We start from the raw sequence: 15,486 nt of genomic DNA, 5'->3' as shown, positions 1-15,486 counted from the left end.
ACTGCAGGTCATCAGACATCACCAAGGCCGAGACAGAAACTGCTGTCCCCCTGTGACCTTCCAGCCCCCGCCCTGCTTCCCCACCTCTGAGCCTGCCGGGGCGGAGGGATGGGGAACCCGCCAAAGGTTCACCTGTACCTGTGAACCATGCTCCATCAACTCAGCTGCAGGCCCCAGAAGCAAGAGCTGGGGGCTCAGTGGGGAGCCACGCCCCATGACAGACAGCTTGTTCCAGCTCACCCTGACCACCCTTTGGCTTCAGACGTGACCTCTGCACACTCTGGAGCCCTATGGACACTTCCAAGAGCCAAAGAGGCTCTGGAGCTGGAATGGCCCCAGGAGGAAGCCCTGTATGTCACTGACCTGCCTCTTTGCTCCCCTGGGAAAAGAGTCCAGCCCTGGTATGTTCTCTCCAGCTGGTGGGCTTTTGGGGGATCGTGATTCTGGGGCTGCAAACGTGTCACTAGCCAGGACCGGGAGGCCAAGGCCCAGGAGGGAGAGGGCTCCCTTTGCCACGTGCCTCCATCGGTTCCCGTATAAGTGCTCTCGTTCTTCACTGCTTTGGAGAAACTGGGTGGAGGGAGAGTGGGTGGCCTCCGGTCCATGGGAATTTTCCCTTCTTACCGATCTGGAGTTTCTCTTTAGTGGGTTTCCCAAGTGGCCCTCCAGCTTGAGTGCCCTGTGGGGAAATGTACTGGGTAAACAAGATGGCAGCTTCCTGCCTGGCTGTCCTGGAGTAGAGGCCCTTGTGGCAGGCCCCTCTCTGGGGTGGAGAGGAAGCCCGGTAGCCTACATCAGTATAAATGTTGCCGTCCCCCTCGCCACCTGGAGGCAGATCTGGAGGCAGAGAGCCACATAGGCTCTGTTCGTGTGGGTGAGTTTAGCCCCATCCCCTGGGTCTTTCCCAGGGTTGCAGCAGCATGAAGCAGCCCAGCAGCCACAGGCTTCACTATGGGTCAGGCAGGGAGGGAGGGGCCCTCGCTGGGTACCACTGGGACTTGTTCCACAGAACCCTAACTACGCGTACAGGAAGATGGGCTTGCGAATATCCTCATACTTCACCGTGCGCCTGGGCCGGGCCCGTTGGCCCCAGGGATCCAGCAGGGCCTGCAGGGTGGAGGCAGGGGGAGAAACAGCCTGCCAAAGAGAAAGCATCCCGAGAAAGCAGGGAGGAGGGGACTCCCTATCACTGAGCACCGTGGGGTGGCCAAGACCTGGGCCCTGGTCATCTCTCCTCATCCTCAGGATCACGATCCCTTAGAACTCAAAAGGAGGGTAGCTGAGAGCATGAGGGACAGAGGGAGCTAGTGGATGTTGACCACATCCTTCCTCCCAACAGCCTGGGAGGGACAGGCCAGGATGGCCTCCAGGACAGAAGCTTCAGCTGAAGCCAAGAGAGGTGAAGTGAGTTCCCCATGGTCACACAGCGAGGAACAGAGACTCCATTAGAACCCAGGTCCTCTGACTCTCCAGAGCTCTTTACAACTCCTCACCCGCCCAGGTACCACTCCACCTCCAGCCAGAGGGATGGGGCATGAGACCATGTTAGGTACCAGATGATGCTGGGAGTTTCCAAGGATAGTATGGGTCTTTCCAGAGCTCCTGTCTGTACCTGCCCTGGCCCTCAGGCTCCATCATGTGCCTGAATCTTGACAAAGCACAGCAAGGGGAGACCTTGGCAAATGCTTCGGGTGGGCCACAGCCTTTCCCTCCTACAGAAGGAGCCGCTGGAGCAGGCACCATGCTGCTGTGCTCTTTGACCCTCACCCTCATCTGGATGGTGGCTTCTGGCCTTGAGCGCGACATGAAGGAAGTTTGTCTTAGAAGCCCTGGCGTCCCTGGTACTCCTGGATCCCATGGCCTGCCAGGAAGAGATGGGAGAGATGGCATCAAAGGAGACCCTGGACCTCCAGGTACTGAGTGGGAGCTGAGGGACAGTGACCTGTTTTCAGGGGGACTTGCTGTCCAGGGTTCTGGGCTGGGTTCAAGGGTCAGCTGGATGGTGGGAGTTTCCGGGGACCCTTAGACTGGAGCAGCCCTGGAGGGTCTACACTCAAGGTGCCCGTGGAGTGACAGGTGAGTCAGCCTGGCTGATAATGGAGGTCCAGTCCCATCAGCCCCAACCCACTGTGGATGATAGATAGCATACATCCTTGTCCCCCTCTCTCTGCAGGCCCCATGGGCCCCCCTGGAGGAATGCCAGGCTTCCCTGGGCGTGATGGGCTGACTGGAGCCCCTGGCCTCACTGGAGAGCGTGGAGAAAAGGGAGAGCCTGGTGAGAGGGGTCCTCCAGGTGAGCAGGATGTGGCCAGTGGACAGAAGCAACTGGACACCGTGCCCATGTGGTCAGTTACTTGAGGGATGAAGGGGAGCAGACAAAACCACGGAAGTCCCCAAAGGGTATATGTTTCAACCTAGATAAGAGAATATGAGGTTGAGAAATCAGAGGGGTCTGGGTCGTGGGCCACAGCGCAGGGACTGGTGGGTATTGGAAGTGTTCCACGCATCACAACAGCTGATGGGGAGACATAGGGCGTCAGGTGTGGGAAATGGGACAGCACTGCGAGGAGGGGAGGCACTTCCTAGTGCTGAGGCATAGGGGAATTCTGAGGGCGCAGGGGGTTATGTGGACCAAGGACCAGACAGATGATATCACTGGGAACCCCGCATGTCCAGGGCAACTCTGGAGCTCTGAGCAGTAATCAAGGTCCATCAGGAGAGTCAGAGAGAACCACATTTGCTCTCGTGGTTGGAAGGTGGGGAAGGGAGCTCTGCCCAGAAACTAGAAAACCCTACAGAAGTGGACAGACAGAGCCATGAAAGGATGTGGCAGGAAAGAAGAGTAGAGAGGGGGCTGAGCAAGTGCGAGGCTGCATTAAAGGACAAGTGTGTAGGGAGTAGGAAACACACTCCAACCTCGGGGACCCTTATGACCTGGGGCCTGGGCAGCGGCTCTAGACAAGTGAAGGGCAGAATGGCAGGCTTGCAGCTGGGCTCGCACCTGCTTGGCACAAGTGATGGTTTTTGTTGGCCTGCCCCTCTTCTTGTTGGGGATCTCTCTACAGGGCTTCCAGCTCATCTAGACGAGGAGCTCCAGAGCACACTCCTTGAGATCAGCCATCAAATCCTGAAGATGATGCGCGGTAAGGGGATCCCTTGGGGCCTTAGAGGGTAGGGGGTTCCCATAAGTTCTCCTCGTCCTCAGCATCAGACTCCAGAATCTAGAGACTTGACCAACAAGTGTGGACGTGGAGGTCCTTGTTCAGATGTCCTTGAACGGCTCAGAGGAGACCGAGGTAGATATGGATTATCTCCCTATGTCCTGGGGAAGCAATGTTCCTGGCTCTACTGCTTTCTATTGAATCCCAGGAATTTGCACAGTTTCAGGCGCATAATAGACGGTCAATAAGTAATTGTTAAATGGGTGAATGGATAATTAAATGATGGGAGCATGGAGGGGAATCCAGAAAGACTAGGATTGGAAGAGGGAGGGAAGAAGGAGAGAGAGGAAGAGGTGAAGAGATTGCAAAGCGCATAAAGGCAGAGAGCATAAAGGGAAGGAAAAGGACTTGGAAACAAAGAGGCCTGTGGCCTGACCCGGATTCCTCTGCTGTCAGTCCTCAGTCTGCAGGGGTCCATGCTGGCAGTGGGAGAGAAGGTCTTCTCCACCAATGGGCGGTCGGTCAATTTTGATGCCATTAGAGAGTTGTGTGCCAGAGTAGGTGGACGCATTGCTGCCCCGAGGAGTCTAGAGGAGAATGAGGCCATTGCAAGCATCGTGAAGAAGCACAATACTTATGCTTACCTGGGCCTGGCTGAGGGTCCCACTGCTGGAGACTTCCACTACCTGGATGGAAGCCCAGTGAATTACACCAACTGGTACCCAAGGGAGCCCGGGGGGCGGGGCAAAGAGAAGTGTGTGGAGATGTACACAGATGGCCGGTGGAATGACAGGAACTGCCTGCAGTCCCGACTGGCCATCTGTGAGTTTTGAGCAGGCACCAAGGCCACAGGATGGAGAGGGTCCTGCCTTGCCTTTCAGCCCACGTCCTGGGGAATCCACCTGGTCTATGAGGTGCTGTAACACCTTTGTAGCTATAAGAGTTGGAGGTATCTTAGCCACGGCACTCCCCGGTGGGCCCTGACTCCTCCCCCTTGATTACTAATCAGTCTGACTCCCCCCACCCCGAGCCCCTTCTCAGCTTTGCACTCTAGACAGCCACTCTAACTTTGCCCTTTGGCAAGAGAGGGAGGCTTCTTTCTTCCTCTTCTTGTCCAACTCCTTCATTTATAGATGGCAACAGTGAAGTCCTGGGATGGAGGTTCCCTCCAAAAGCACACACAGGGTGCCTGCTTCCTGGCCCCTCTACTCTTTCTTTGCAGCCCACTGCCTGCCCAGCCTTATCAAGATTTAGCAGTGCTGCGCAAGCATAATGATAGATGGGTGGACTTCTGGGAAATTCCAAATGTGTGGAGCTAAGGATACATTCGGGATTATCTGGCAGCCTGAGGTCTGTGGGGCACATCTGCTCAGGCTCTCCATGAGGTCAGAGGGCCGGGTGGTGCCCCAGCATGGTGGAGGCCAATCACCCCTGATTGGCATGTATTATCCACTCCCTTGACTCCTGGGGTACCAACTCAACTCCCTGACCTGAAAGCAGCCAGCCTATGCCTCGAGGGAAGATCTCACCCCCACCTCAGACATTACCCAAGTAACTTCCTGCTGAGGAACACATCCCCACCACTTCAGACCTCAGTGAGGTGTTTATTGAGCATATACTATATACCAAGCACCTTGACAAGCACTTCTAAGACATCTTATAAACTATGATTTAATCTTCACACAGTGCCATGGAATGAGCATTATTTTCCCCATTTTTTGTACAAGAACACTGAAACTTAAAGAAGTTAAATGTTTTGAGTTTTGTTACACGGAGCAAGTGACAGAGGCTGTTTTCAAACCCATCTACCTGAACCTGAAGCTTATGCTCATCACCACCCCATCCTCTCACTGAACAGAGATGATTCAAGTGTAATAAATCATGAATATGTTAACATGAGTTTCCATTGCTTTGGTTTCAAGAAATATTTCTGTGATTTTAGAAATCAAGTTAACTCTGGCTCTGGGGCCCCACTTATCTGAAAAGTGGAAAGTTCAGTCTCAGGTTAAGCTTTCTTTGTTGGGTGGAAGGGGCAACCTGCTCCCATCCTCAGGCTGTATGGGCAGATGGGGAGTTACAGAAACGTCTGGAGGAACAGGTGAGCGTTAGTGTTGATGGCTGGCATCAAGATAGCTCCTGATCTAAGTCTACATGTTCCATTTGAGGGTGGTGATATCATGCCTTCCGTTCCCCACTCGGCCCCCTGGATGTTTGCCATAGCCCAACAGTGGTGGCATTCAGGGCTCTGTGAGCCACCTCAGTCTCAGGACTGCATGGAAAGGGACCATGGCCCCCATGTCCCAAGGCTGTGTGGGAACTGGATCATGTCTCTACTTGCTTGAGGAGGTGACCATATATATGTCCCATCTCCAGAAAGGTCCCCACTTCTCCCACCTTCACATAATGCCCTCCCTCACTGCATATGCTTCTTTTTCGGGACAAGAGGAAGTTCTGGTTCACAATCCACAAAACCAGATGGGAATGAGCAGAAATATTTCTCATTCTTTCATGAATGTCAATTTTTAATCTGGTCACCCTACCACATGAGCTTAGGGCCCAGCACACAAATTATTGAGCCTTCCCCCAAATTCAAAAAAGTACGGAGAAACATATTTCCCGTATTTTACAGAGGAACAGTCTAAGTCTCTGAAAATCGTTGTCTTCTCATTTCTTGTTAGGTTTATTTTTACTCCCTTTATGGTGTTATTTGCAATTGTTATTATATTATTTTTATCACATTTTAAATTAATTATTGCTGGTTTATAAGAAAACTACTGATTTTTTTTTGGTTGATTGTATATCCAACCATTTTGGATTCTCACTTTCCCCCTAATATTTCTAATAATTGATTCTCACATTTTATAAATATATGCTTATATTTACAAATGACAGAAATTTTGCCTGTTCCTCATGATATTTATATTTCTTATATATCATTCTTACCTTTTTATAGGGGCCAGGAGACCCTCTATATTGTTGAAGACACTCAGTGATAAATGTTATCTTTAGGGGCGCATTGAATGTATAATGAGAACATTTCCAGTGTTTCAGCATGGAGTTGCTTGTTTTAGGTTTCTGATGCCTTTTATCAAGGCAAAGTTCCCTCTTTTTCATAGTTTGCTGAGATTCATTTTCATCATGAATATGTACTGAGCTTTATCGGATGATTTCTTTGGCGTTTCCTTTAAGCTGTTAACATCAAAAGGGTGTCAAGTGTGAGTTGAGTCATTTCTTGTTCCTGGGTACTGGCATCTAGAGCCCACAGGTGAGAGTAAAAGGGTCATCTTTTAATGAGTCCAGGGGGTTCCAGGGACCCCACCATGGAACCTGCAAGGTGAGGGCCATTCAACGTGAGTGGCTTAGTAATTCGCATTCTGTTGGTCAGTATAAGGAAGACTAAGGAGGCGAAAGCAAGCTGACCTTCCATGGGTGACATCTGTACTCTCACAATGGAATTTATCCCTTCCTCTCCTCTCCCTGTGGCATGGGGGAGGGGACCGTCCTATCCTCCTCCTAATCTTTGCAAATAGGGATGCCCGAATTACTTTGCCTTCCTTCCCTCATTAAGTCACCTAAGGCAGGAATCTCCTGTTCTAAAATTGCTGAAGAGCTGAACCAGCAGAGGGCCTGATCTTGCTGAGGCATGGGGAGATGAAGAAGGGGGAGAATAGAACTGTTAGCAGGTGTGTTCTGGGGCAATGTGGATTTCCACCACTTGGATGGAATTTCCCAGGGGCTGCCAATGTCGATGTCATGGAAGCTAGCCAGAGTTTAAGCCCTACTCATGAGCAGATTGCTTCTTGGAACACAGGGACTTGAAGAGCAAGAGACTATGAAGTGAAATGTTCACTGATGTCATGTTGAGGGTAGGGAGCAGGCAGCTGGAGGCTTTTACAGAGCCCCTTATCTGAAGGACCAGCTCCTGGGAGGAGCTGTCATTTACAATCAGTCATACAGAGGGACCCAACAACCAGTTAGGATGGGCTGAGAAGCAGCAGTGTTCCCACTGATATATGGTGCCTCCTGTGAGCAGGTATTGCCACCCTGGGCACCATCACTCTCTCTACCAACCACACGTGCAAAAAAAAAAATAAGAGAGGAGGCACTGTCCACCCTTCACTTCAAGAAGCCACCACTCTATGGCCAGGGTGGTGATGAATCAGAGATAAAACAGATTTTAGTGACAAAACTAAGGGACAGTAATCATTTGGACTATATTTTCACTCAACCCTAGAAAGTTTGTATGCCAAGGGAAGAATAGGTATGAAGAATTTTGAGAGCATGTATTAGTTTCGAGAAAAGGGTGAGCTTCAAGCCTCAAGATTGTACATATCTGCATTAAGATTCTTAAACTTGTTATATATTAAATTAGTGAGTTAACTGGACTATGTTTTGATGTTGAACCATCTTTGCATTCCTGGGATACCCTACTTGGTCTAATGACTAATACTCTCATCACACTTACCACGTGCCAGGTATTATACTTCCATTAACTCATATAATCCTCATTAACCCTATTATGTAGACGTTATTATTACGCCCAATTTACAGATGAGAATATTGAGGCACGTAGCGATTAAAGTGATTTTCCAAAGATCATGCAGCCAGTTCATGGCAGAAGTGGGCTATGAATACAGGAAGTCAGATTCCAGGGACTGTGCTATTAACCATGGATGCATGGCTGGACTTTAATAGCTCTTTTTTTACTTCAAGCTTTCAGGGGAGTTCCTGTTCGCTCCACATCATTTCATTATTCTGATATTAGTGGCTACTGGGGACATATTCTTCCCACATTTAAAGCTGCTGCTCCCTTAGTGTCCGCTCACGGTCACATGGCCAAGCCAAATATCAAAGGGGTTGGGGTGTTTACTCCACATACTCCAGTGGGAGGCATTGCAAAGTACCACGGCAAAGGGCATGGATATATATTTCTACGAAAAGAAAATGTGGAAATCAGGAGAGTAATTCAAACCACCAGGGTTATGTTTGCCAAATTTGTTTATTTTTGCAAAGAACGAGCGTTTCTGAAATTTTATTAATAGCTCTATAGTTATTTCCTTATTCTAGTTTGAGTTTCACTGTTTAATTTTTATTTATTCCTTATTTATTTATTATTCCTTCTTTATTCCTTATTTATACTGTCTTTTTTAAAATTAAATTTATTTATTTATTTTTGGCTGTGCTTGGTCTTCGTTGCTTTGAGTGGGCTTTCTCTAGTTGCGGCGAGTGGGGGCTACTCTTCCTTGTGGTGCGCAGGTTTCTCATTGTCGTGACTTCTCTTGTTGCAGAGCACAGGCTCTAGGCACGCGGGATTCAGTAGCTGTGGTGCGCGGGCTTCAGTACTTGTGGCTCATGGGCTCTACAGCGCAGGTAGTTGTGGTGCACGGGCTTAGTTGTTCTGCTGCATGTGGGATCTTCCCGGGCCAGGGATCGAACCCCCGTCCCCTGCATTGGCAGGCAGATTCTTAACCACTGCGCCACCAGGGAAGCCCTATACTGTCTTTTTAAAACTATCAGTTTATCTGTTGTCTAGAGTTGACAGCATTCCGAGGCCTAGTTTTGAGTCTTGTGTCAGTCAGATTTCACTCTACTTATTTTTTACTGTGTTCAGTCGTTTTTATAAGGTGAATTCAAATTTACCTGATCTCCATCTGAGAAAATCCTGAGGTGCCTGGGTTAAGGGTAAGGTCCTCCATTGCTTTTACGTCCCCATGCTACACTAGATTGTGATGAGCTGGGACACTTGAAAAACAATTTTTCATCTTGGCATGAAGGGAAAACTTTAATAATAATAATAATAGCAAAATAATACTACTAAGCATAAATTCAAACCCCAGATCTATGACAGGACAGACTCAATGGATATGCATCCTCGAGGGGGGTCTTTTTCCCACCAGGGTCAAGTATTTCTTATTGTCCCTTTGCTCGCTGCGCATATCCCTCCCTCCTCCCGTTCTATCCTCTTCCCTCCTTCTAAAGCCATCTTTCCTCTAAGTCTGTAGGACGTATAGGGTCCTGGTTGTATGTAAATCTCTCAGCTTCAGATTTCCACCTTTCTGGGAGGTCTGCTCATTTGCTGTAGGGTTTGAGAGTTCTTTGTCCTCTGAGCCTATGTGCCCTTCGGAGTTGTGTCAATGGCATCAGGAAACACAGCCCCTGAGGGGGGTCTTCTTTACAATGGGCCCCTCTCAGTGCCTGGCAGCCTCCTTGGTAACAGGAACCTGGGAGGCTTGCTGAACAGGGCACAGTGACTTGAGTACACAAGGGCCGATGACTCTTGAGGGACCAAAGCACCAATCACAAGGCAGAGTCTACCCCTGCTCTACCACAGGGAAAGGCAGAGTCTACCCCTGCTCCACCACAGGGAAAAAGCAAACCTCTAGAGTTGTTTGGTGAGACTAAGTGTTTCAAAGAGTGGGTGTAAGTTTGGGGGAAGGCAGGAATCAAAAGTTATATCAGTGACTTGAAAAAGGCCACCTGATCAGGCTCTGGAGATGAGAACCAGACACTCCTGGAAACCCAGGCGTGGAGGAGCCGCAGACTGATCTGGTGCCTGCCCTGCTCAGGGTCTCTGCTTCCCTTCTTACTCTCTCAGTGGATCCTCCCCACGTGCCCAGCCCTGAGTTACACCCTGGAGACAAGGAGAGGAATCAAATGCAACTCCTGCCCTAGAAAAATATTAAAAGCACTGGGAGAGTGGGCACAGATGTTAGCTCTAGCTGGAGGCAAGTCAAGAGGGCCACTTTGAGGACACGATGCCGGAGGATTCCTTTGTTCCACAAATGTTTGAGCGTTGATTCCGTTTCCAGGCCCTCTTAGAGGTGGGGAAGCAAGATGCCTGTTTTCATGAAGTTCCTGTTCTAAAGGAGTGGGATGGTCAATAAATATGCAACCAAAGAAATAAGACAATTTTACATAGAGAAGAATTATAAGCAGATAACTAAAACAGAGAATTATAATTTTGTGATAGGATGGTTAGGGAAAGCCCTTTCTCCAGCAATAATATTTAAGATGAAATCTGAACGACAACAAGCAATTATGCAAAGATGGAGAGAAGTGTCCTAGGCTGGAAGAGCTAGTGCAAATGCCCATGTTCAGCCTTGAATTTGAGTTGTCTACAAACACTTCCTTTCCTTGTGCCTAGCGCTGCAACGCGCCCAGACAGGGCAGCTGACAAATGTTCTGAATGACAGGGGAGGAATGAGGTGACTCAGTGTTGTAGGTGTTTAACCCCTTCGCTCCTGCTCCTAGTAAATTAAATATGAATGGAAGGGGGAACTAGGCAGAACAACTGGTACACAGGTGTACGCCTGTACACGTGTGTCTGCATGAGCACGTGTTTGGTAGGACGTCCCTTCCAGAGACAAATATTTGGAAAGAACTGTCCTCTGGGATTCTGATCTATGATCTGAGAATCTGTGATTCTAGAGGATCAGATAGCAGAGCTATAGAGACAGGTGCATGGGAGGGAGCAGTGGGAGGAGTCTGGGGTGTTGCAGTAGAGAGCTGCCCAGTGCTAAGCTGGAGACCCCACCAGCAGCCCTGGAGAACTGCCCAGGATACAGCGGTTCTAAGGATGGTTGTTCATTAATCTGGGGTTGAAGGCCAGTCCAGCACTGTCCCTGGTCACCAGACTAATTGGGGCTGACATTGCTGAGGCATCTACCAGAGGCCTAGGCAGGAGGACCAGCTTCCCTGCCATAGCCTCTGTGCTCTGAGGAGGCCCCTAGAAAGTCACTTCTGAGGACAGAAGAGGAGGCCTCGGCCCAGAGTCTGGCCACTTGGCTTGATCCTGGTGAGTTCCAGGCAGGGGCTGTGGTGGGGTTGTCAGGCCCCCTGAGGGCCTCTGTCTCTCTGACCTGGGGCCTTGTGCCCTTCCTGGATCCAGGTTACCATCTGCAAACTCAAGGTGGTCTTTTCAGCCAAACAGAAGAATGGAAGTGGGGTGTGTATGCCAGTAACATGTTTAGCTCTGGCTTTGGCCTCTCACATAATCAGGGGAGCTTAAGAGAGAGGGAAGGTGGAGAAGATTTGATCAAGAGAATTCCCTTCCGGGACTTCCCTGGCAGTCCAGTGGTTAAGAATCCGTGCTTCCACGGCAGAGGGCACGGGTTCCATCCCTGGTCAGAGAACTGGGATCCCACATGCCACACAGTGCAGCCAAAACAAAACAACAAACAAACAAACAAAAAACAACAAAAAAGAGAGAGAACATAAATAAATTTAAAAATTAAAAATCCTAAAAAAAAAAAAGAAAGAAGGAAAGAAAGAAAATTCCATCCCAACTTCCTACTTCTCACTGAGTCCTGGAGGGAAGGAAGGGTTAAGGGACCTGACAGGCCAGGGTGACCAAGGACAGATGCAGTAGATATGCAGCAAAGGCAGGGACGTTGGAATTAGAGGTCAGAGAGGAGCAGGGGGATAGGCCCATGGGGGCTGCGCTGTGAGGCTTCCTGGAAGGGGACCAGCTCAAGCAAAGGCTGGATGGGAATCTGACGGCTGGATGGGGGCACAGAGCCGGAGAAGCGTCTCGGAAGCATGCAGAGGATCCTGCCAGGAGGAGTATGAGCTGACCCTGCTGGGCCCAGGTGAACATGCTATAGTTTGAGTCTACCTTTAGCGTCCATAGGAAGGAGAAGAAGAGGGAAATTTAGGCTACTTAGGCCCTCAAGAAAGGGAGTTGAGAAGAGAGCGGCCAAAGGTCATGCAAGAAATGAGCTCTCTCTGCCGGGCCGTCGGGAACAGGGCTTGTGTGTCATTTGTAGACCCTGTGGGCTTTCGTGCTTAGGGCTGCCTGACCAACTAAGCCTTGGGCCCACAGGGCATGAGAGCCCCAGGGAAAGTGGGCCCCTGTGATATTACTCGTGCATCTATATTTGTTTCAGCACTGGTCTAACTCTAACACATTTTGCTTGTGCTAGTAGTAGTTTTCCTAGTAGCCTGGGAGTAACTCAGGGCCAAGAGCTGTGATATCCCCCTCTGCGTCAGCTGCCCCGAGCACAGAGTCCAACACATCAGAGATGGCAGCAAATCAAATGAGATGGAATTATTTTCTTTGACTTTCTCCGCTCTAAGGTAAGGACCATGTTCCTGTTTTTGTCACTTGCTGTCCTCCTTCTGTGTGTGGTGACAGCATCCTGCTCAGAAACGAAAGCCTGTGAGGATGCCCAGAAGACCTGTTCAGTGGTGACCTGTGGCATCCCGGTCACCAACGGCACCCCAGGCAGAGATGGGCGAGATGGACCCAAGGGAGAAAAGGGAGAACCAGGTATAGGACAGGCCGCTCTGACTTCTTAAATCTTTTACCCCAACGGGAGAGTGTTCTCTATAAGGGATCTAGCACAGAGACGTGAGGAGGCTCACCTTTCATTATGGTAGGTGACGATTCACTCAGAAAAATTCCTGTAAAAGGGCATTCTCTCCAAAATAAAGATGCTTCTCTGACTCTCCAGGATCCCTCATTGCCACCCAGGAATTGCTGATGTGTGGTTGTCCTTAGAGAAGGGGTGTCTTTTCTGCTCAGGGAGCTGGCCCTTAGGACAGGCCATCCCCTGAGACGCAGGAAGATCTTTTTTTCTTTGGATCACTACTAGCTGAGTGGTGGTTTCTTGGGGTCAATCAAATATTGAGCTTTTGGAGAAAGAGAATGAGCGACAGACACTGGGTCACATTTCCTTCCTCTTCCAACAGGGCCAGGGCTCAGAGGCTTGCAGGGCCCTCCAGGGAAAATGGGGCCTCAAGGAAATATAGGGAAGCCTGGGCTTCCAGGACAAAAGGGCCACAAAGGAGATCGTGGAGACAGTTCGGGTAAGGAGCTCACCCCAGCAAGTGATGTGGGCTGAGGGGACCCAGGACCTGGGAACTCCAGGGCCAGGTGGGAGGTGCCCCGTCTCCTGCTACCCCACTGGAAGATGCTCAGCTCTGCTTCCTGACCCAGCGCCCTCATTCCTCTCAGTTCCTTGGGGCCCAAGGGGATTCCCACTGGTGCCCGGGTATAGACTTCCGAACCCTGCCTGCCTCACCCTCAGCACATCTCTGTAGGACACGTGCCCTGGCCCTTCTTCAGCTGCAACAGTCCAGTATGTGGTTCCAGGCTGCAAGGGAGGAAACTGGTCCTCTCTGCTGTTGGATTATGTCTGTTGTCACAAGAGTGGCATGAAAAGGGTTGGCCTCATAGGACCCCTGGATAATAGGGGACATCACAGCAACTTAGTTCAGAGTAAAATAAATTCAGTAACAACAAAACCAAAAGGATAACCTCTTACTTACATTTGTCCACTGGCCTATCAGAATAATAAACGTATTAAACAGTTTGCCTAGAATAGGAAATGAAAATATGATTAAGAAAAATTTTCAAAAAGGAGAAAAATTAGCTGGGCCTTTTCTTATAAATAATTATAATATTGCAATATTTAAGCAGTATATGAAGAAAAGGATCCAGAGCTATAGTTTATGGTATTATTATTTCCAGAGTTATAGTTTACAATAGTTACTAAGTGTATCTGAGAAGGCAGGAATACAGTTTGTTTCCCTTTTGCTTCTTTTTGTTTTTTTATTTTTCTGGAATACGAATACTTTTCAGTAAGCTAGTTTTTTTTTTTTTCAAAATACTCTGCTCTCCAATTGAGGGTCTTCTTCTAAATAAATATCCTCTCCCTGTTGCTTTATAGTTGCCGAGGCTAAGCTGGCTGACTTAGAGGGACAGATGAGGAGCCTGAAATCACAACTGGATCACATCAAAAAGCGTAAGCTTTTTTTCTGTCCCCAATGTGTTCTTGACTCTAACTTTTTTCTCCAGAGTGCTCTAGGTTCTGGGGGGACGGTGGAAAAGAACTTACACTTATGACAACTTACTATATACTAGGTTGGAATTTTCTCATAATTTGGTTTCATTCAATCGTCTTGCCATCCCTGTTTGTGGGTATTACACCCATTTTATGTACAGGTGAGAAAAAAATAGGTCCAGGAAGTATAGATAATTCATTCAACAGCATACAGTCAGGAAGCGGGAAGGAGGATGGCGTGGAGGTCTGCTGACTCTGGAATCTTTGCTCCTTCCTTAGCACCCACGGGCCTCAGACGGCGGTCCATGCCTCTTTCTCATCCTGGTGCCCATGTCTGGCAGTGGGGCTCAAGCATGTTTCCCTAGGTCCACCTGTACTGGGACAGTTTTTAACAGATGTTTGTCCTAAGGATGGGATATGCCAGGAGAGCCCCGGCTTGCTGCCAGGGACTTGCCTTCCACCTTCTTAATAGGATCTCACCAGAGGTGGTAGAGAATGGGGCTCAACCCCAGACTCCCAAGTTCCCAGAGAAGGGCTTTTTCATCTGCTGTCCCAGGCTGGGCTTGAAGCCAAGTTAACCTCACCTACGTTTTGTGATTTCAGTGCAAAGCTTCTCCTTGGGTAAAAAGTCTGGAAAGATGCTGTACGTGACCAATGGTGAAAAGATGCCTTTTTCCAAAGTGAAGGCTCTGTGTGCTGAGCTTGGGGCCACCGTGGCCACCCCCAAGAATGCTGAGGAGAACAAAGCCATCCAGGACATGGCCCCTGACATTGCTTTCCTGGGCATCACAGATGAGGTGACCGAAGGCCAGTTTATGTATGTGACAGGAGGGAGGATGGGCTACAGCAACTGGAAGAAGAATGAGCCTAACAACCATGGCTCAGGGGAGGACTGTGTCCTCCTCCTAAGAGATGGGCTCTGGAATGACATCTCCTGCTCCTCCTCCTTCTTGGCCATCTGTGAATTCCCAGCCTGAAGAGGCAGGTTCCTCCGCCCCCTCCTTGGCTCCCTGCTGAGGTCCCTGATGCTCTGAAAGAGAATTCAGTGCCAGTTTCCCCATGTCCAGTGTTGATTCATTCCTTCATGGGGATGGGAGAAAAGCAAGGGGACATATTTGACTGCGGGGGGATGAAGTGAAACGAGACTGACAGTGGGGCATGAGGGTTTCTGGTCCAGTCCAGTCCATGGCAAAGGACACCTTCTGTCCTGCCAAAGAGCACAGCATTGGGTCAGAGTCAATCTCAGAAAAAGCACATTCAAACCCTCTCCTTTTTTAGTGAGGACGCTGCAGCCCAGCAGATGGATCAATGGAGGTCCACATCTGTGTCCGAGCAGGCAGTGTCTCAGCTTCCAAGAGATCCGATTCCCACTTTTCCAAGTTGCCATTACCTGGTGCCAGAGTCTCCTTCCCATGGCTAACCCAGCCCTGTCTACAACATGAGTGTTGTTTTTTAGCTGTTCATGAGCTATACACTGAAACTGTGACACTTGGCAGTGTCCTACATGGGTGACAGCGAATAGTCCTAGGAATCCCGTCACT

General features: G+C 49.5%; 2 protein-coding genes across 3 annotated transcripts; both read left to right on the top strand.

The window, feature by feature from the left end:
• The first annotated feature begins 1,366 nt into the window (after positions 1–1,366).
• Positions 1,367–4,329, top strand: LOC116741692 (pulmonary surfactant-associated protein A). Of its 2 annotated transcripts, XM_032608625.1 has the most exons (5): positions 1,367–1,501; positions 1,719–1,913; positions 2,174–2,293; positions 3,066–3,143; positions 3,618–4,329. In XM_032608625.1, exons 2-5 carry the CDS (start codon positions 1,742–1,744, stop codon positions 3,992–3,994), a joined length of 747 nt encoding a protein of 248 aa, XP_032464516.1. In that variant the 5' UTR covers positions 1,367–1,501; positions 1,719–1,741; the 3' UTR covers positions 3,995–4,329. The 2 variants fall into 2 exon arrangements, with proteins under 2 accessions (XP_032464516.1, XP_032464517.1); XM_032608626.1 differs by lacking the exon at positions 1,367–1,501 and having other exon boundaries at positions 1,742–1,826; positions 2,234–2,293.
• Positions 4,330–10,812: 6,483 nt separating this feature from the next.
• LOC116741610 (mannose-binding protein A-like) lies at positions 10,813–15,007 on the top strand. The gene is made up of 5 exons (XM_032608448.1): positions 10,813–10,956; positions 12,237–12,429; positions 12,852–12,968; positions 13,832–13,906; positions 14,549–15,007. The coding sequence occupies exons 2-5, from the start codon at positions 12,246–12,248 to the stop codon at positions 14,920–14,922; spliced, it is 750 nt and encodes a 249-aa protein (XP_032464339.1). The 5' UTR covers positions 10,813–10,956; positions 12,237–12,245; the 3' UTR covers positions 14,923–15,007.
• Positions 15,008–15,486: the final 479 nt, after the last annotated feature.

This window comes from Phocoena sinus, chromosome 16 (assembly GCF_008692025.1).
Source record: "Phocoena sinus isolate mPhoSin1 chromosome 16, mPhoSin1.pri, whole genome shotgun sequence".
NCBI classification, from domain to species: Eukaryota; Metazoa; Chordata; class Mammalia; order Artiodactyla; family Phocoenidae; genus Phocoena; species Phocoena sinus.
This window is presented reverse-complemented; position numbering and strand designations above follow the sequence as displayed.

Excerpts from the sequence above, each read along its gene's own strand:
- LOC116741692 (XM_032608625.1), top strand. The coding sequence starts at position 1,742 with ATGCTGCTGTGCTCTTTGACCCTCACCCTCATCTGGATGGTGGCTTCT. Across the intron at positions 1,914-2,173 it reads AGGAGACCCTGGACCTCCAG|GCCCCATGGGCCCCCCTGGA; the intron begins GTACTGAGTGGG and ends CTCTCTCTGCAG. Across the intron at positions 3,144-3,617 it reads AATCCTGAAGATGATGCGCG|TCCTCAGTCTGCAGGGGTCC; the intron begins GTAAGGGGATCC and ends CTCTGCTGTCAG.
- LOC116741610 (XM_032608448.1), top strand. The coding sequence starts at position 12,246 with ATGTTCCTGTTTTTGTCACTTGCTGTCCTCCTTCTGTGTGTGGTGACA. Across the intron at positions 12,430-12,851 it reads GGGAGAAAAGGGAGAACCAG|GGCCAGGGCTCAGAGGCTTG; the intron begins GTATAGGACAGG and ends CTCTTCCAACAG. Across the intron at positions 12,969-13,831 it reads AGATCGTGGAGACAGTTCGG|TTGCCGAGGCTAAGCTGGCT; the intron begins GTAAGGAGCTCA and ends GTTGCTTTATAG.